Source organism: Vulpes lagopus, chromosome 12, assembly GCF_018345385.1.
Source record: "Vulpes lagopus strain Blue_001 chromosome 12, ASM1834538v1, whole genome shotgun sequence".
NCBI lineage: Eukaryota > Metazoa > Chordata > Mammalia > Carnivora > Canidae > Vulpes > Vulpes lagopus.
In genome coordinates this window covers 54,632,146-54,651,484 of record NC_054835.1, presented here as the reverse complement: position 1 = coordinate 54,651,484, position 19,339 = coordinate 54,632,146, and the positions used below count along the sequence as shown (strand labels likewise).

General features: G+C 64.9%; 1 protein-coding gene across 2 annotated transcripts; it reads left to right on the top strand.

The window, feature by feature from the left end:
• Nucleotides 1-626: 626 nt before the first annotated feature.
• GRIN2C (glutamate ionotropic receptor NMDA type subunit 2C) lies at nt 627-18,748 on the top strand. Of its 2 annotated transcripts, XM_041724099.1 has the most exons (13): nt 627-653; nt 5,624-6,037; nt 8,299-8,897; nt 9,204-9,318; nt 10,252-10,463; nt 10,604-10,766; nt 11,098-11,251; nt 12,632-12,757; nt 13,022-13,251; nt 13,545-13,705; nt 14,235-14,422; nt 15,342-15,574; nt 17,270-18,748. In XM_041724099.1, exons 2-13 carry the CDS (start codon nt 5,639-5,641, stop codon nt 18,350-18,352), a joined length of 3,663 nt encoding a protein of 1,220 aa, XP_041580033.1. In that variant the 5' UTR covers nt 627-653; nt 5,624-5,638; the 3' UTR covers nt 18,353-18,748. The 2 variants fall into 2 exon arrangements, with proteins under 2 accessions (XP_041580033.1, XP_041580032.1); XM_041724098.1 differs by lacking the exon at nt 627-653 and having other exon boundaries at nt 5,029-6,037.
• Nucleotides 18,749-19,339: the final 591 nt, after the last annotated feature.

The following is a 19,339-nucleotide window of genomic DNA, read 5'->3' as shown; positions in this document are numbered from 1 at the left end:
AAGTCCCTGGGTCTCTGTAGGGCTTTGCCCTGTCCAAGGCGTTGTTCGCCGCCTTTCATGCCAGTCCCAAGAGGCTGGTCTCACTTTAGAGGCGGGGATCCTCGGAACTCACGGGCCAAGGTCACCCAGCTGGCGAGCTGCGGGCTCGAACCCGGGGCTCCGAGCAGGCAGTTGGTCTCTCCGAGGCCGCACCTGGCCCCAGCGTGGGTCCGGGGACACGGCCCTGGGGGCGGAGAGGGGACCCAGGGTCCGCGCGCGGCCGGCCTAGGAGGGGCCTGGAGCGGCGGGGCGGGCGGGGCGGGGCGGAGGCGGCGGGCCCCGGTGGGGCGGGCCCGGGCGGGCGGCGCCGAGCGCTCCGCACAGCCTGCGGGCGAGCCCTGGGAGCCGGAGGCGCCGCGCGCTGCCCAGCCCGGGACGGAGCCGGGCGCCCAGCGGGCCCGGGAGGGCGCGGGCGCGGGGGGCGGGGGCGGGGGCGGGGGCCGGGTCCCTGCCCGCCAGGCCGCGCCACGGCCACGGGCCCCCGTTGCCCGGGCTCCGGTGCCCGCCGAGCTAGGACGGAGCGCGCCAGCGCGGGGCCGGGGCGCCGGGACATGCGGCGCGCGGGAGGCGGCCGGCGCGGGCTCTCGGCGCGGGCGCAGCGCCCCTTCCCCCCGGTGAGTGGCGGGTGGCGGGTGGCGGGTGGCGGGTGGCGGGTGGCGGGTGGCGGGTGGCGAGCCGGGGACGCCAACTTCGCCGCCAACTTGGGGCTGGGCTCGGGCGCCGCGCGGGCAAGGACGGCGGAGGCAGACGCGGGAGCCCCGGGGGCGGTCTGGCCGGCGCGGGGAGCCCGAGGAGGGGGCGGCCGGGGCCCCGCGCCCCGCGACCCCGGGGACCTGGCCTGGGACTCGGACCCGGGGGGCGGAGAGGAGGCGAGGCCGGGAGGCCGAGGCGACGGGCGCGCGGCGGGCGCGAGGGAAGGACGCGGGCGAGGCGCCCAAGACGTTCGCCCCCCGGGTCGCCGAGCCCTCCGGCTCCTCCTGGGGGTGGGGGGGGCGCGGGGCAGGGGGCGGCGCGGGGACGCGGGAGTCTGGGCCGCGGGCCCCGCAACTGTTGCTGCTGGAAGCCGCTGGGCGGGGAGCTGGGCCGGGAGCCGGGGCTGCCGCTGCGCGCGGGGGGCTGGAGAGGGCCTGGGCGGAGAGGACCCAGGGGCTGTCGGGGACGCCGCGCGCTCGGCCCCCGCCTCCCGAGGTTCGCCGAGCACCTCTGCGCGCCGCTCCCTCCACACCCCCGCCCCTTCACACGCTGCGAGTCCCCCAGGTCCTTACATCCCCCCGCCCCCGGCCCGCTCTGCTCCTGCTCCCCGCCGGCCGGGCATAAGGCTCCCCCCCCCCGTGACCTCAGGGAATCAGCCCCGGCTTCACGGGGTTTGCGGGGGGGGGGGGTCTTCCCAAACGCGGACCCAACGCCCGGAGGACCCGGGCTCCGAGGGCGCAAAAGGAAGGCTGGGCGAAGAGCACCGGGGGGCCGTGAGCCCGGAGGCTGGGCCCTGGCTGTCGCCCCGGCGGGCAGCTGCGGTCTCCCGGGGCTTCGACAAGGATCCCCGACGGCGGGGAAGGGAAACCCCGAGCCTCCTGCGGCAGGCCTAGGAGGGCAGGGCTAGGGACGTGGGAAGGAGGGCATCAAGCGGTGCGCCCCAAGACCCATCGGAAGGTCCTGCTGCGTGAGCGACGCGAAGCGGGATCCCAGCCCGGCTCTTGACGCTCGCACCACTGATGCACCCGAGCTCCCCCCCGCCCCCCTGCTGGCCCGGCGGGACTTCTGGCTCGGGGTCCCCCAGGCCTCCCGCGGTGGTGCCGCCCCGGCTCCGCCTCTGACCCGGGGCCACAGGGAAGTCGAGGAAGGCTCAGGCGCTCTGCCCTGGAGCCCGTCTAGTTTCCGGCTGCGCCAGTCGGTTTCAGGTCGGCCCCTACACTCCGTACTGAGAATTTGGAGAGGAGCGTGAAGGGGCCCGGTACCTGGGAACCAGACTTCTGGGTTCGCCCCGAGCCCCGGCGCCCCGCCCCGCCCGCAGCCCGGCCTGCCAGGCGAGCACGCCCCCCCCTTCCCAGCCTGCGGAGCTCGCGGGGGTGGGGGTGGGGCGGGGGCCCGGGAGCCGCGGACGCCTGCGGGGAGGGGGTGGGGTGCGGCCGCGCGGCGGGGGGCGCGGACGTGGTGCCCAGTTTGGCCGCCAGGAGGCGTGGCACGGGTCCCGGAGCCCGGAGTCGCCGCCGCCGCCGCCGCCGCCGCCGCCGCCGCCGCCGCCGCATCGCGAGTGTCCTTGAGCCGCGGGTGACGGTGGCTCTAGCCGCTCGCGCCCCGTCCTCCCGCGGGGGGAGCCTGATGCCACGTTCCCTATGAATTATTTATCGCCGGCCTAAAAATACCCCGAACTTCACAGCCCGAGTGTAAGAGATTCCTGCCAAGGGGAGGGGGCAGGGCGCCCCCCGGGGGGCCGGGGCGGAAACAGCGCGGGGGGGGCGGGGGGTTCATCTTGGAGGGAGACTTGGGTGCCCGCGCCCGTGGGAGGGAGCGAGATGCAGGGCGGGCTTCTCCCCACGCCTGGGTGCGGATGTTAGCTCAGAAGTGATGGAGGGAGGGAAACCCGACGGCAAAGTCGAGGCCGCTCACCAAAGGGCGGTGGACACAGCGGGCAGAGCAGCCTGGGCCCCTCGGCTCCCCCGAAGCAGCGCAGCTGGTGGGTGGGCCCGTCCCTGGGGCCAAGGCTCCGGCCTGGGAGAGGGGGGAGCCTCCAGCGCCCGGGGCGAGCGTGCACGTGCGCACATCAGCCTGCGGGGGAGCCTGCCCCGGGATGGCGGAGGGGGCTGGGGCGCGGCGATGGGAGCTGCAAGCCCGCGGAGGTGCTGGGGAGCTCAAGGTGACGCCGGGTGTCTCAGAGGCCTGACCACTGCCATCCTCCACTGGCCCTTTTCGGGGTGCCAGTGTTCATTAACTTAGCCCGTTAGTGAAAGGTGGGATACCTTGAGAGGGTGGGCAGAGGTTCCTAAGCCAAAGCCAGGTGTGTGGCAGGGGCGGCATGGAGGGTGGCCAAATACCTGCCAGTCACTGAAGTGCCATAACTGGGAGCTTCTTGCTCCAGGAGAGGTGGGGAGGTGGGGTAGGAAAGAGGTGGCCTATATCCCACACAGGCCCTATATCCTCTCACTCACCCCCAAGTGTCCAGAAGCTGGATGGACTAGGACAGGTGCCTGGTGGGAAAGGGATTTAGGTTGGGCTCTGGAATTTTGTTGTGTAGACAAGAGAGAGGCCATGGGAAGGGGGCATTCCAGCCTCAGGGAACGACAGAGCAGAGACCCGGAGACAAGGATAGTGAGGGGCTGTCTAGCCAACAGACCCCCAGGAGTGTGGGAGGAGAGGAGAGGAGACAATGGATGGGTGTCCGGGTGTGCGGGGCTCAGGTCATGGGAGGAAGGTGTCTAGGCTTGGTCTGTGGGCACCAGGGAGCAGCTGTGCTGTGTGGGCAGGGGTGCGGTGGCCAGAACAACGTTTTGGACCAGTGGGGCCGGAGGGGAGTGAGGTGGATGGGGGAGTGGAGACACTGAGGGGCCAGGGCTGGGAGTATGACCCTCCTGCCTTGTTGGGGAAGCCAGATGTCATGTGGGGATGAGGCTCTGGGGTCTGAGTCTTTTTCTATCTGCCCATTGCTGTTTGAAGCTCAGAGAGACTTGCCTGATGGGGCCTCTCCGTCCAGAGGTATTCTGTGATCACTCCTGGTGAGAGGTGTCACCTGCCTGGACTTCCTCTCCTCAACCCCAATCCCAGAGGACACTTTCCCATCCAGGGAGTCTCTGGGGGTAGTGCCCCCTTGGGGGAATGCCTGGGTCCTACAACTAGAGTCATGTCCAAAAGAAGCAAAATGAGAGCTGCATGTGTAATTGTAAATTTTCTAGCGGCCACGTTAGAAAAAGTAAAAAGAAACAAGTGGAATTAGTCCTAGCGGTATATTTTGTTCAGCTCAGTGTATATAAACTACTATTTCAACCTGTAATCAATATAAAGAATATTAATGAGACACTTTACATTCTTTTTTTCATACTAAGTCTTTGATATACAGCATGTATTTTACACTTAGTAAAGTGGAGCTTTAGTTCAGAGGAGCCACATTTCTGGTGCCTATAGTCACTTGTGACTGGTGGCCGCTGTTCTGGACAGCACAGATGTGAAGCTCAGAGCTGGGAGGCAGAGATGGGGGGCTTGGGGCTGCCCTGGGGATAGGGAACTACGGGGACTGGGCTGTGGGCAGAGATGGGCACAGAAAGGCCTTGCAAAGGGAAGAGCAAGCATGGTGGTGCCCTTCTCGGGGTCCCTGATTGGTGGTAGCTGAGGCTGGTTTAGGTTCCAGTCCCAGACTCACGCATGTCTCTGGGCTGCCAGTCTGAGTCGCTGTACTATGAAACCATACCTGCGGTGGGGGTGGGGGTGGGGGTGGGCATGGGGGGTGGGGGTGGGGGGTAAGGGGAGAAGGAGATTTCAAGGGTACCAAAGTGAGTATTCCCTCCCCTGCCAAAAATCTTGTCTTCTCAGCCTAAATTAAACCAGGTTCACCCTGGTCACCCTTTGGCTCTCTTGTTCAGAAGTTTTGCTGGGGATGTGATGAAGATGGAGAAGGTGGCATAGCTGTGGCCGATGGCCAGTGGGGAGAGAGAGCTGCGTCAGTGGGCACCACTCACTGGCTTGGCTGTTGGTTCCAGTCCAAAGCAATGATGTTTATTTAGCAGGGATACACGTCACGTCCTTGGGTTAGGTCAAAAAAATCTTGCACACCAGCGATGGCCTGGGGAAGCAGCTCATGTGTAAGACGCCTCAGGGTTTCAGGAGATCCTGAGCCCCAACCAGGTCAGTGGTGTCACACTCGGGCTGTGGAATGGCTGCTACCAGTTGAGGCCACGGGGGAAGGGTGGGGATGTCTGGTGTCCAGGAGGGGGGGGGTCCTGTGGCAGGCAGGGCCACACAGAGCAGGGCCTTCGGCGATGTTAGATTCCATTTAGGATGGAGAATATGGAAGGCAGGGCAGGGAGTGTCACAGACGCTGCCTTCCTTCACCTGGACGTGCAGCTGTCACCTATAGGACAAGGATGCTGATAGCAGTGGGTAACCTCCTTGCCACTGCGTAGGAGGTAGGTCCCGTGATTATCGTGAGAAAACGTACCTCAGTGGCTTCCCCAGCATCACACAGCTAGTGGCAGAGCTGGGACTTGAACTCAGGTCTGTCCGACTCAAATCCACGCACTTGGACACCAGACTAGCATTTTCAGTGTGCCTTTCTGGGGCAGAGCTCAGACAGAGGAGTTTCCAAAGGTCTGGCCTTTCCGGCACAACAGCAGAATGGAAGTAGTGAGCACCTCTGGGGACTCGCGCCCTTCCAGCCCCTGCCCCTCCAGGCGACTCTGGGGACGCTCAGCTGGACTGTCTCTTTCTCTTTATCTGTGTCTGGCTGTCCCTTCCTCTCTGCCTTTCTTTGTGGAAGGAGATGTTCCCTCTTTTCTTTCCCTCGGGATGTGTGTCTCTGACGCCGGCCTTCACCTCCTGTCCACGTGCTCATCCTTTCTCTTTGTGCTTCTGTCTCCCTATCCGGATCTCTCTGCAGGACCCTCCGGTGGACATGGGTGGCGCCCTGGGGCCGGCCCTGCTGCTCACCTCACTCCTCGGTGCCTGGGCGGGGCTGGGCCCGGGGCAGGGTGAGCAGGCTGTGACCGTGGCCGTGGTGTTTGGCAGCTCGGGGCCGCCGCAGGCCCAGGCGCGCACCCGCCTCACCTCCCAGAGCTTCATGGACCTGCCTCTGGAGATCCAGCCGCTCACCGTGGGAGTCAACAACACCAACCCCAGCAGCCTCCTCACTCAGATCTGCGGACTCCTGGGTGCGGCCCGTGTCCACGGCATTGTCTTTGAGGACAACGTGGGTACCGAGGCGGTGGCCCAGATCCTGGACTTCATTTCCTCCCAGACCCACGTGCCCATCCTCAGCATCAGTGGGGGCTCTGCTGTGGTCCTCACCCCCAAGGTGCCTGTCCAAACCCCTGTCCCTTCATCCCTTGGGCCAGGAGCCAGGCTGGGGCTGCAGGAGCGGGACTGAGGCATGGCCAGGGAGAGACTTAGGTTCTGGGCAGCTGGGATTGGGTGGGACCAGCAGGGAGGTGGGGGCTGAGGGTGCGACATTGGCGGGGGAGTGGGAGTGGGAAGAAAGAAGGCCATGGAAACGATGTTCCTATGTTCTAGAAGATAAATTTCCTGGGCTGCTTTCACTTTGTGTCTAGATGAATGGGTGCAGGTGGTGAGCTCACCTCTGGCTTTGGTGGGCAGTCTCAGCCCTCCTTCCCTCTGCTTCTCTGGCCTTCCTTGGTCAAGCTCCAGACCCAGGGGCAGAGGGGCCAAGCTGGGCAGAGAACCTGGTGCAGTTAACCTGCAGGGAGACCATTTGGTGGCAGGTCACTGTCCTGGGATGCCCTCACAGAGTTTGCATCACGTGGGGAGAGTGTCCTAAACACACATTCATCTGCAGTCATAGCTGGGACACGTATTCTGAAGGAAAAACGCAGGAGGGTCTTAGAGGGCCCCCGTGTGTGTAGGGGGTTGGGCAGAGACATTCTCTTAAGAAGTCATATTGAAGCTAAGGTCGTGAGGATGAAGGAGAATTGGCAAGTTGTGTGTGTTTTGGGGTGTGTGTGTGTGGAGTGGGAGACAGTGTTCCAGCTAGAGGCATCAGGGGGTGTGAAGGCAGCAGGTAGAAGGAGCTGGGAGATTTTGAGAGAAGGCTGGAGAGGAAGGTGAGATCCTGAACACATAGAAAGATATTTGGGTTTTGTTCTAAGTAACTGGGGGAGCCCAAGAAGGTGCTGAGGGGACAGACCGATCTGATTTGCTTTTCTTTTATGATTATTTTTTATTATGGAGAAATTTGAGCAGACATAAAAAGCAGAAGAATATAAGGACCCCATGTACCATCCACCCCTGGCCAACCCTGCCCCATCCTTACCTCCACTCACTTCCCCCCTCTCCTGTGTCATTTTTAAAAAAAATTTTACTTATTTACTATGAGAGACACAGAGAGAGGCAGAGACACAGGCAGAGGGAGGAGCAGGCTCCCTGCAGGGAGCCCAATGCGGGACTCGATCCCAGGACTCCAGGATCATGACCTGAGCGGAAGGCAGGTGCTCAACCACTGAGCCATCCAAGTGCCCCTCTCCTGTGTCATTTTGAGGCAAAGCCCAGGCATCCTGTTGTCCCAACCAGAAATATTTCAGTATATACCTCTAATAGATAAAGGCTTAAAAGCCAAACCACCATACACGATCACATCTAAAAAAATAAAAATTCCTTAGCATCATCAAACATCCGGGGAGTGTTCAAATTTTCCCATAGTTTCATAAACATCATACATGCTTATTTTTACGTTTGTTTGCTTGAATCAAGGAACAAATGAGGTTTCCACGTGGTGATCTGCGGATGTGGCTTCTGAGCCTCAATTTCTAGGATCCTCCTCCGTCCCTCTCTTTTTGTTGCAATTTGTTTGTTGAAGGAACTGGGTTACTTGTCCTGTAGGGTTGTCCCGGATTTGCTCTTTAAAAAGACTGGGACAGTCGCAGTGTGATGAAATCTTGGAGGGCATGTAGGGGCGAGAGGCAGCCCACAGTTTAGGAGGGGAGGGCGCTAGCCTGGCTCCAGCGGGCAGGGCCCTGGGCATTTGTGATGATGGAGGCGGTGGAGAGGAGGAACTTTCTCATCTCCGGGGCTCCGTGGAGGGTGGTGTTTTCCCAGTTATCCTGGGGCCCGCGCGGAGCTCTCAGCACAGCGCTTCTCTGCCTTCACGGTGCTTTAGAAACAGACACACGCCCAGGGGCCCACCTCTGAGATTCCAATTCAGTGGGTCTGAGGGTCGGAGGCTTCCCAAACTAGAGGATTCAAGGATGAAGCCGAAGAGCTCGTTAAAAATACAGATTCACGGGCGCCATCCCCAGGGGTTCTGATCCAGTGGGTGCGCGATGCGCCCGGGAATCTGCATTTACGTCCGACAAGCTCCGCGGGCTGCAGCTGCTGCAGCTGGTTTTTGATCCCGGCCTTGCCTTGGGGGGTGGGGGGTGGCGCTTGGGGTGATTCTCCACCCGCAGCAGGTTAGGGACCACGCCGGCGGCGCGAGGCAGGTGTTGCAGCGCAGGGGCCCCCCGGGGCGTCTGGGGGCTGCGCGAGCGAGCGCAGCGGGGGCGCACGGCGGGGCGGGGCGAGGGCGCCCCGACTCAGGCCCCGCCCCGCCCGCCCCGCCCCCAGGAGCCGGGCTCCGCCTTCCTGCAGCTGGGCGTGTCCCTGGAGCAGCAGCTGCAGGTGCTGTTCAAGGTGCTGGAGGAGTACGACTGGAGCGCGTTCGCCGTCATCACCAGCCTGCACCCCGGGCACGCGCTCTTCCTGGAGGGGGTGCGCGCCGCGGCCGACGCCAGCTACCTGAGCTGGCGGCTGCTGGACGTGCTCACCCTGGAGCTGGGCCCCGGCGGGCAGCGGGCACACACGCAGCGCCTGCTGCGCCAGCTGGACGCCCCGGTGCTGGTGGCCTACTGCTCGCGCGAGGAGGCCGAGGTGCTCTTCGCAGAGGCGGCGCAGGCCGGGCTGGTGGGGCCCGGACACGTGTGGCTGGTGCCCAGCCTGGCGCTGGGCAGCACCGACGCGCCCCCCGCCGCCTTCCCCGTGGGCCTCATCAGCGTCGTCACCGAGAGCTGGCGCCTCAGCCTCCGCCAGAAGGTCCGCGACGGCGTGGCCATCCTGGCCCTGGGCGCCCACGGCTACCAGCGGCAGCACGGCGCCCTGCCCTCCCCGGCCGGGGACTGCCGTGGCCACCCGGGGCCCGTCAGCCCTGCCCGGGAGGCCTTCTACAGGTGGGCACCTGCCCGGGGCCTGGGAGGGGGGGCGGGGACCGTCGCCCCGCTGGCCTCCCCTCCCGCTAGCTGTGAGCCTGGGTTGCCAAGGTGCCTCACCTCTCTGGGCTTAGTCTTCTCAACTGGAAACAAAAAAAAAGAAAAAAGCCGGGTGTGAAGGGTTGCAGAGGGTGTGTGTCAGAGCAATAAGGGCGCGGTCAGTGCTTCCTGGTGGTGGTGACGGAGATGAGGCAGAAGGCGAGGGAGGCGGCCTTCTGGTCCTGGGCAGGGCTGCGGGGACACCCTGGTTTCTCTCCCCCATTGCAGGCACCTACTGAATGTCACCTGGGAGGGCCGAGACTTCTCCTTCAGCCCTGGTGGGTACCTGGTCCAGCCCACCATGGTTGTGATCGCCCTCAACCGCCACCGCCTCTGGGAGATGGTGAGAAGGGGGTGAGCCCAGGGTCCCTCGGTGCCGTCTCATGTTGTCCCCAGCCCCTCTTGTCCCACAGCTGAGCAGAGGGTCCCTTCTGTCCTTCATCCAGCCCCTCATCCCAGGTCTCAGCTGAAGCAACTGCACTGCACCAGGGTGGGTGAGGCACGTCTGCTCAGGGCTCCCAGGGCACCCTGGCCTCCCTCCACCGTAGAACTTGTCGGGCTCTCTCATCACACAGTCCTGCCCCTGGGGGATCTAACCCACAGCTATGCTGGCTGGCCAGACATGTAAACAAGTAGAATTTGGGGAGATCAGCAGGAGAGAGGCGTGCACAGCATTACGGGGATACTGAGAAGGCCCAAAAATCGGTTCTGCCTTCAGAGGAGCAAACTGGGGAAGGATCCACAGAAGTTGGGACATTTGGGCTGCGTTGTGAAGGGTTGAGTAGGAGCCCATCAGGGAGGGATACCAGCCTGGTTTAGATAGAGGGGCAGAAGGGTTTGAGGCATTCTGAAGTGATGTGTTTGGGGGGTGTGGAGACTGAGGAAGAGCGGGGTGCAGTGGACCTGAGTGCAGGAGGTCTGGGGTACTGGGTGAAGAAGGACTTTATACTGAGGTCTGGGTGGGGGGTGAGGAGTGTGGTGACACAGGCTCAGGTCTGGGCTCCGGGACGATGCTGTGGGCCAGCGGCAAGTGTGGGGGCTGGATGGGAAAAGCATGGGGACCAGAGGCTGGGAGGAGGCTGCAGGGAGCCCTCCCTTCCTGTCCATGCCCAGCTCCTTGCCCCGACTCTCCTGGTCCCCAGATGCTCCTGCCCCGCTATCCCCAGGTTAGGGAGGGGGATTCTTGGCCCTGGCAGGCCCCCACCAGAGGCCCCCACCTAGAGGGTGGAGGTATTGGGGGTGGAGGTCCCAGGCTGACGCTGGTCGCCCTTTGCAGGTGGGGCGCTGGGATCACGGCGTCCTGCACATGAAGTACCCGGTGTGGCCTCGCTATAGTGCGTCTCTGCAGCCTGTGGTGGACAGCCGGCACCTGACGGTGGCCACGCTGGAAGAGCGGCCCTTTGTCATTGTGGAGAGCCCGGACCCTGGCACGGGTGGCTGTGTACCCAACACTGTGCCGTGCCGCAGGCAGAGCAACCACACCTTCAGGTCTGCGAGAACACACGGGAAGGCCCCGTGGGAGCTGCATGCTGCCACGCGCTGGCAGACATGTAGAGGGGTGGGGGCCACGTGCCAAACCGGAGGAGCTGCTGGCCCTGACGTCTGCTCTGGTCACTTGGTGGCAGCAGTGGTGACACGGCCCCCTACACCAAGCTGTGCTGTAAGGGCTTCTGCATTGACATTCTCAAGAAGCTGGCCAAGGTGGTCAAGTTCTCCTATGACCTGTACCTGGTGACCAATGGCAAGCATGGCAAGAGGGTTCGAGGCGTGTGGAATGGCATGATTGGGGAGGTAGGCCCACCCCTGAGGTCCACCTGAGCCCACCCCCCGTGCCCGCCCGCCACCCCAGGACCCACGCATCACTCAGTCACCCCTTGATGTTCCTGTGCTGGGGGTCAGTCAGGGTGGGGCCTGGGCCCAGCTCCCAAGGCTCTCCCAGCTGGCAGGGAAAGTGGGCTGTCACCAGTAATGCTCCTTGGGGTCGTCCCTATTGCAAGTGGAGCTCTGAGGACCCCAGATGGCAACAGCCGACTAAGCCCCAGGGGCGCTGGGGGAGGCTGGGGAGGGTGCTCCAGCCTGTGGGACCCTTCCTCCAACCCGGCCCTGGCCCCCATGGCCCCAGGTGTACTACCAGCGGGCAGACATGGCCATCGGCTCCCTCACCATCAACGAGGAGCGCTCCGAGATCGTGGACTTCTCTGTGCCCTTCGTGGAGACGGGCATCAGCGTGATGGTGGCGCGCAGCAACGGCACCGTGTCTCCATCAGCCTTCCTGGGTGCGGCTCGGGGTGGGCAGGGGTGGCTCCAGAGTCTGAGGGCTGTGCCTGGAGATGGGGAGTTTGGGGTGAACCTCAGAGGGCCAGCACAGCAGCCATGGGTCCTTGGAGTTTGGCCAGAGGCCTGAGCTGCAGGAGAGTAGGACGGAGAGGGAAGAGGTGAAGCCCATGTTCTATTCTGAGCCCGAGTGTTGGGTAAGGAGGGTGGTGGGGCCATTGCGAGGGCAGGAAAGCCTGAAAGGCAGGCTGACTTCAGGAAGTGTCTCACCGGCTAGGACGCCTTGGGGGAGAAGCTTCACAGGCAGTTGGGGAGCCACCCCAGAGAGTGGGAAGTGGTGCTAGTTTGTGACCTGATTGGGAATTCAGCATTTGTGGAGCAGCCCCTTTGGGCCAAGCCTCACTCTAGCTGCTGGGGATACAGCCATAGTCCTTGGGGTCACCAAGTGCCCTGCCAAGAGATCAATGGGACTTGTGGTGTGAGGTTTACAGAGAGCCATGAGGACAGGCAAGCCTCAGCCAGGAGCAGAGGAGAGAATCTTCTCCCTGCTGGGTGGCCTTGGACAAGTCACTGAACCTCTCTGAGCAGGGTTCCCCAGCCCTGTAGTAGACAACAAACCCCACCCCGCAGGATGGCCACTGCATCAAGGGACACAGTGTTTATGGCAGGAATGCCTCCTTGTTCATGGAGATTGAAGCCAGTGAGCAGACTGGTCAGAGAAGCTCAGTTGGTCTCCCCAGCGCCAGGCGCTTCGGGAGGAGCAAACTGGGGAAGAGTGAAACTTAGCCTTAAAGACCCTGCCTGATTCCAGGCAGAGCAAGGAGCTCCCCAATGCTGGGCCAGGCAGGGCACTTCCAGAACAGGAGTATGGTTAGCGGTGCTGGCAGGTGAGGGAGGAGAGGGAATGAGAAGCTTGCCCTGGCCTTGTGGAATCCGGCCAGCTGGGGAGGAGGAGGAGGGGAGGAGGGGAGGAGGGAAGGAGGGGAGGAGGGGAGGAGGGACGGAGCAGGTTGCAGGCTAGCGAATGGGACCCAGAGGGGAGAGCGCACGGGGTGTAAACTCTCTTTTTGAAAGGCAGTTGGGGGTGGGAATGGGATCCAGGGGAGATGTGCAGTCAAAGGGAGGTTTTCTGGGGTGGGGTGATGGGATCTTGTCCCAGGCCAAGGGGAGGGGGAAACTGAGAATGCTGGAGAGCTTGACCTCCCTGGGGTGTGTGAGGGGGGTCTCTCCTGGGGCTCTGCTGCTCTAAGAGTCAGGGACCCCTTTGGCTCAGTCCTTGGGGCTGATGGGCCCCATTCTGACCAAATGGATGCACCTGTCTGCACCCAGGGCTCTGGGAGGGATGGTAGTGAGGCCTCTGAGCTGCCTCCCTCTGTTCCCAGAGCCCTATAGCCCTTCGGTGTGGGTGATGATGTTTGTCATGTGTCTCACTGTGGTGGCCATCACGGTCTTCATGTTTGAGTACTTCAGCCCTGTCAGCTACAACCAGAACCTCACCAGTGGCAAGAGTAAGCTCTCAGCTGGACCTGGGAGAGGGAACATCAGTGGGGGTGGGGTGGGGGTGGGGGGTGGTGCAGGGGCCCATCGGAAAAAAGGCTGGATCCTGGGGGAGGTCTCTGGCTTCTGGACAACCTGCAGGGGCCAGTCAGATACACAAAAGAGAGAAACAAGGTGGGCTGGCTTGCCCTGGGGCGGGGGGGGCTGGGGAGGGGGCCCCCGCCCCAGGCACAGTGCAGACCTGAGTCCCTCTGTGCCCACGCTCTCACTCCCAGAGTCTGGGGGCCCATCCTTCACCATCGGCAAGTCTGTGTGGCTGCTGTGGGCGCTGGTCTTCAACAACTCGGTGCCCATCGAGAACCCCCGAGGCACCACCAGCAAGATCATGGTCCTGGTGTGGGCCTTCTTTGCCGTCATCTTCCTCGCCAGCTACACCGCCAACCTGGCCGCCTTCATGATCCAGGAGCAGTACATCGACACCGTGTCTGGCCTTAGTGATAAGAAGGTTCTGGGGACACGGCTAGTGGATGGCAAGGGGTGCCGAGAGGGACCGGGGAGGGGGATTTGAAATGGAGCAGGGAGCAGGAAGGCTCGGGTCCCCCGATGGAGTGGTGACTGACCCGGCCTCAATGTCACCATCCGTAAAACACAGGAGTGGCCTGGACCGTCCCTGGACTCCGGTGTGCTCACTGTACAAGCGCAGACCCCAGGGCCGGGCCCCGGGGGACAGGGGCGGGGAGTGTTGGTGCCTGGGGGCTGGACAGAGGGTGATGGAGGGCGCCTGCCCTCTGCCCACAGTTTCAGCGGCCTCAGGATCAGTACCCACCCTTCCGCTTTGGCACGGTGCCCAACGGCAGCACGGAGCGCAACATCCGCAGCAACTACCGAGACATGCACACCCACATGGTCAAGTTCAACCAGCGTTCGGTGGAAGACGCGCTCACCAGCCTCAAGATGGGGTGGGTCCTCAGCTCTGCACCCACCCTCTGACTGTCCCTACACACGTCTCCCTGATGACCAGCCGCAGCTCTGGTCCTTCCTGAGAGACGCAAGGTGGGGACGTTGAGGCTAGGGTGTCCCGTAGGGCTCTTGGGGAAGGGGGTAAGGTGGTCTTGGGACAGGGTCAAGTTTCAAACAAAACTGGATGCCCACCGTGTGGCCCAGAGATGCAGCTGAGGTATGGCCCAGGGTTCAGCCGTGGCCTGTCGTGGTGGTTATGACTTCTTAGGGTCCTCGGGGCGTGGAGGGGCTGGGCAGAGAGGGCATGTCCTCTGGGGTAGGGGGTTCCCTGGCCTCTCTGAGAGGAGGGCAGGTGGGATCCTTGAGCTGCGGGAAAGGTTCTTCTCTGAATCCGGGACCCAGGGGAACTGGAGAAGGCCCTGCTCACTCATCCCTCCTGGTTAGTGCTCTGCGGACTCCTAGGGCCCAGATCCCTGTCAGGCCCCAGGTTCGGTGTCCCCACCTCACATGACCCTGGCCTGTCCCCAGGAAGCTGGACGCCTTCATCTATGATGCTGCCGTCCTCAACTACATGGCGGGCAAGGACGAGGGCTGCAAGCTGGTCACCATTGGCTCTGGCAAGGTCTTTGCCACCACTGGCTACGGCATCGCCATGCAGAAGGACTCCCATTGGAAGCGGGCCATAGACCTGGCGCTTCTGCAGTTCCTGGGGGATGGTGGGTGCTGCCGCTGGGGGCGGGGGCTGGGATCCAGGGTGGGCCATGGAATCCTGGGGTGGGGGGATAGCTGCTTGATGGCTGGTCAGGATCTCCATTACTGTTCTCTGAGTCCCAGGGCCTATGGGCAGGAAGAGGTCTCTGGGAGTGAGAGCTGGGCCAGTGGGTGAGGGTATTTGGAGGGACTGCATGAAGTCCTGGGGAAGAGGTGGGCTTGCCAGGAGGAGTGGGAGGTAGGACGACAGGAGAGTCTCTGAAGGGCCAGAAGAAGGGAGGAAGCTCAGGCCACACAGTGGGGCTTGGGGCGGGGGCTCAGATCCTTTCTTTTTCCTCTAGACCCCTGTCTCCACCATTTCCATCTTGGCATCACCTAGTGTAGAGCCAGCCACGGGCCTGCCCAGTCCCAGAGCCCGGGGCCCAGGCTTGCCTTGAACCAGGGGCTCAGATGTTTAAGCAGTCCTGCTGATCCTGCCCCCAAACCAGAGGTTTCAGTGCGAGAAGATAAAACTGTGATTTTTCCATCAGTACCACGGAATGAGAATGATAGCAGTGAAAGTGCTGTCATGTCCTCAGGGGCTAGGTCTTTTGTCCCTGTGTGCCCAGCTCCGTGCCTGCATGTCGGTGACCAATAACTTTGCCCCAGTCACCCGCCAAGTCAGCAAGCTTTTACTGGGCCTGTGCGGGGCAGGGCACGTCTAAGGCTGGCATCGCCGACCCCAGCTCCGACTCGGCTCTCCTTTCTTCCTGCTCATTGACACCCCCGACCCTCCCATCCTGCCCCCCGTTGGGCTAGATCCCTGTGTGGTCCTGCAAAGGGGTGGCACCCTGGCTCCAGACCTCTCCTTGCTCCAAGCTTGGGGGAGCCCTGGGAGGGTCTTTCCTGAGCCAGGGGTGTGTCCCTTGTCCCCACCCTTGCCAGGGGAGACGCAGAAGCTGGAGACTGTGTGGCTCTCGGGGATCTGCCAGAATGAGAAGAACGAGGTGATGAGCAGCAAGCTGGACATCGACAACATGGCTGGTGTCTTCTACATGCTGCTTGTGGCCATGGGGCTGGCCCTGCTGGTCTTCGCCTGGGAGCACCTGGTCTACTGGAAACTGCGTCACTCGGTGCCCAACACGTCCCGGCTGGACTTCCTGCTGGCCTTCAGCAGGGTGGGTGCCACCCCCCTACCCCCCAAGCAGGCCCCAGCTTTAGGGCCACCAACCCAGAGAAGTCAGAGCTGGCCATGGCCCCATTACCGAGGTAGAAAGTGAGGCCTGCGGGCATCACACAGCAGATGGGAAGCAGAGCCCCCTGCAGCAGGCCGGGCCGTGTCGGGAGCCAGGCTGACCTGGGCCGAACCCTCGCGGCTATTAACAAGCTGTGTTCCTCCAGGAGGAGAACCTCTCAGGGCCTCTGACTGCCCTGGGCAGGTGTGCTCAAAGGGCACCGGGCAGGCGTGCTCAAAGGGCACCGGGCAGGCGTGCTCACAGGGCACCGGGCAGGCGTGCTCACAGGGCACCGGGCAGGCGTGCTCACAGGGCACCGGGCAGGCGTGCTCACAGGGCACCGGGCAGGCGAGCTCACAGGGCACCGGGCAGGCGTGCTCACAGCGGCACCGGGCAGGCGTGCTCACAGGGCACCGGGTAGGCGTGCTCACAGGGCACCGGACAGGCGAGCTCACAGGGCACCGGGCAGGCGAGCTCACAGGGCACCGGACAGGCGAGCTCACAGGGCACCGGGCAGGCGAGCTCACAGGGCACCGGACAGGCGAGCTCACAGGGCACCGGGCAGGCGTGCTCACAGGGCACCGGGCAGGCATGCTCACAGCGGCACCGGGCAGGTGTGCTCACAGCGGCACCGGGCAGGCGTGCTCACAGCGGCACCGGGCAGGCGTGCTCACAGGGCACCGGGTAGGCGTGCTCACAGGGCACCGGACAGGCGAGCTCACAGGGCACCGGACAGGCGAGCTCACAGGGCACCGGGCAGGCGAGCTCACAGGGCACCGGACAGGCGAGCTCACAGGGCACCGGGCAGGCGAGCTCACAGGGCACCGGGCAGGCGTGCTCACAGGGCCCCGGGCAGGCGAGCTCACAGGGCACCGGGCAGGCGAGCTCACAGGGCACCGGGCAGGTGTGCTCACAGGGCACCGGGCAGGTGTGCTCACAGCGGCACCGGGCAGGCGAGCTCACAGGGCACCGGGCAGGCGAGCTCACAGGGCACCGGGCAGGCGTGCTCACAGGGCCCCGGGCAGGCGAGCTCACAGGGCACCGGGCAGGCGAGCTCACAGGGCACCGGGCAGGCGAGCTCACAGGGCACCGGGCAGGCGTGCTCACAGGGCACCGGGCAGGCGAGCTCACAGGGCACCGGGCAGGCGTGCTCACAGGGCCCCGGGCAGGCGAGCTCACAGGGCACCGGGCAGGCGTGCTCACAGGGCACCGGGCAGGCGTGCTCACAGGGCCCCGGGCAGGTGTGCTCACAGGGCACCGGGCAGGCGTGCTCACAGGGCACCGGGCAGGCGTGCTCACAGGGCCCCGGGCAGGCGAGCTCACAGGGCACCGGGCAGGCGTGCTCACAGGGCACCGGGCAGGCGAGCTCACAGGGCCCCGGGCAGGCGAGCTCACAGGGCACCGGGCAGGCGTGCTCACAGGGCACCGGGCAGGCGAGCTCACAGGGCACCGGGCAGGCGAGCTCACAGGGCACCGGGCAGGCGTGCTCACAGTGGCACCGTGTGGGCTGCACGGGAGGCGCTTACCCAATGTCAGTTGCTCCCTGGGCCCTGGGGGCACCTGGGCCGGGGCCTGGGCCGGAGGTGGGCGCCCGGAGGGGGGCTGGCGGCTCACGGCTGTCTCCTCCCGGCCTCCCAGGGCATCTACAGCTGCTTCAGCGGGGTGCAGAGCCTGGCCAGCCCCGCGCGGCCGCCCAGCCCCGACCTGACCGCCGGCTCGGCCCAGGCCAGCGTGCTCAAGATGCTGCAGGCGGCGCGCGACATGGTGACCACGGCGGGCGTGAGCAGCTCCCTGGACCGCGCGGCGCGCACCATTGAGGGCTGGGGCAGCGGCCGCCGCGCGCCCCCACCGCCCGCCTGCCCCGGCCCGCGGCCGCCCAGCCCCCGCCCGTCCCCCGAGCCCAGCCCCACCGGCTGGGGGCCGCCCGGCGGGGGCCGCGCCGCGCCGGGGGCCCGGGCCCCGCCGCCCGCGGGCCGCCCCCCGACGCCGCGGCCGTCGCTGCCCGACGTCTCCCGGGTATCGGGCCCCGCGGCCCGCGAGGCGCGGCGGCAGGTGCGCGCGGGGCGCGGCGGGCGGCACCTGGCGGCCTCCGAGCGGCGCGCGCTCCCAGAGCGCCCCCTGTCGCCCGAGCGCTGCCACTACAGCTCCTTCCCTCGGGCCGCCCGGTCGGGGCGCCCCTTCCTCCCGCTCTTCCCCGAGCCCCCGGAGCCGGAGGACCTGCCGCTGCTCGGGCCGGAGCAGCTGGCGCGGCGGGAGGCCCTGCTGCGCGCCGCCTGGGCCCGGGGCCTGCGCCCGCGCCACGCCTCCCTGCCCAGCTCGGTGGCCGAGGCCTTCGCCCGGCCGCGGTCGCTGCCCGCGGGGTGTGGCCGCCCGGCCTGCGGGCACTGGGCGCCGGCGCCGTCCTACCGGGAGGCCTGCAGGGCCGGCGTGTGGGCCAGGGTCCCCGCCTGGCACAGACAGCACGCCTGCCTGCACGCCCACGCCCACCTGCCGCTTTGCTGGGGGGCTGTGTGCCCCCCCCTGCCCCCCTGTGCCAGCCACGGCCCCTGGCTCCCTGGGGCCTGGGGGCCTCCGGGGCGCAGGGGCAGGACCCTGGGGCTGAGCACAGGCTACAGGGACAGTGCGGGGCTGGAAGAGGTCAGCAGGGCGGCCTGCGGGACACACAGCTTCCCCGGACCCTGTACGTGGAGGCGGATCTCCAGCCTGGAGTCAGAAGTGTGAGGGGTCAGCTACTCTGGCTCCGGTCGGCTGGGTGCCCGCCTGGCGCCGTCAGGGTCAGTGGCGGCAGCTGACTTGGGCGATTCTGGCTTCTGCCTGGAGATCCGGGCTGTGGGCCCCCAGTGACAGAGGTCCTCCGTGGTCAGTTCAGTGACCTCGGCAGTCTCAGGTCCTGGAGGGGGCTGGGTGGGCTCTTGCTGTCCTCTCACGCAAAGTCCTTCCCACGTGTCCTGGAGTCACCGGGAGCAATGGGGTCTCCCTGCCCTGCCGTTAGCTAGTTCCCCGTCCTGACTGCCAGGGGGCCTGGCGTGGGAGCACGGAGGCCTGTCCCACTCCTTGCTCCCCCTGTCTGGAGTCTCTCCTCAGAGCACTGGGGCATTAAACAAATCTTTTACAACCCACTGGTCCTGGCTGCCTCATTCTGCACCCCTGGAGGGGCACACCACAGCCTGTAGGTGACAGGAGCACCTTGGGGGGACCCGGGCAGGGTGTCTGTCCAGAGAAGGTGGGCAGCTCCTTCTGGGGCAGTGTCTGGGAGAGGAGGCTGAGAAAGGGCTCTGGGCAGCAGAAGCCACTTGGTATTCAGTGCCAGCTCCTACCCACCCTGGCACTGGATGTGACAAATGTGCTCAGCATGGGGGCTCTGGTGGTGACGGATGGAGTTCATCCTTCAATCTCCTTGAAAAGAGAGGCTCATGCCAGGGGCTGTGGGTGTCCCGCCTTGCCAGGGGCCCCCCGGGAGCCTGACAGCTCACTGGTGGAAATGCAGAGGGAGGTCTGCTGGGGCGGGGGAGGGGGGAGCCCCCCGGGGCTCTCCTGGGCCCTGGCGTATTCTCTCTGTGGGGACTGCGTGGGGCTCCAGACGCCTGGCACAGGCAGCTTCTGAGACCAGACGCCGCTCAGCCTTGCTGGTGCCCGGACTCGTGAGGGTCAGAGCCCCAGGTCAGAGAATCTGCTGGTGAGCTCAGGCCTTCACCCTCCCTTGGGGCT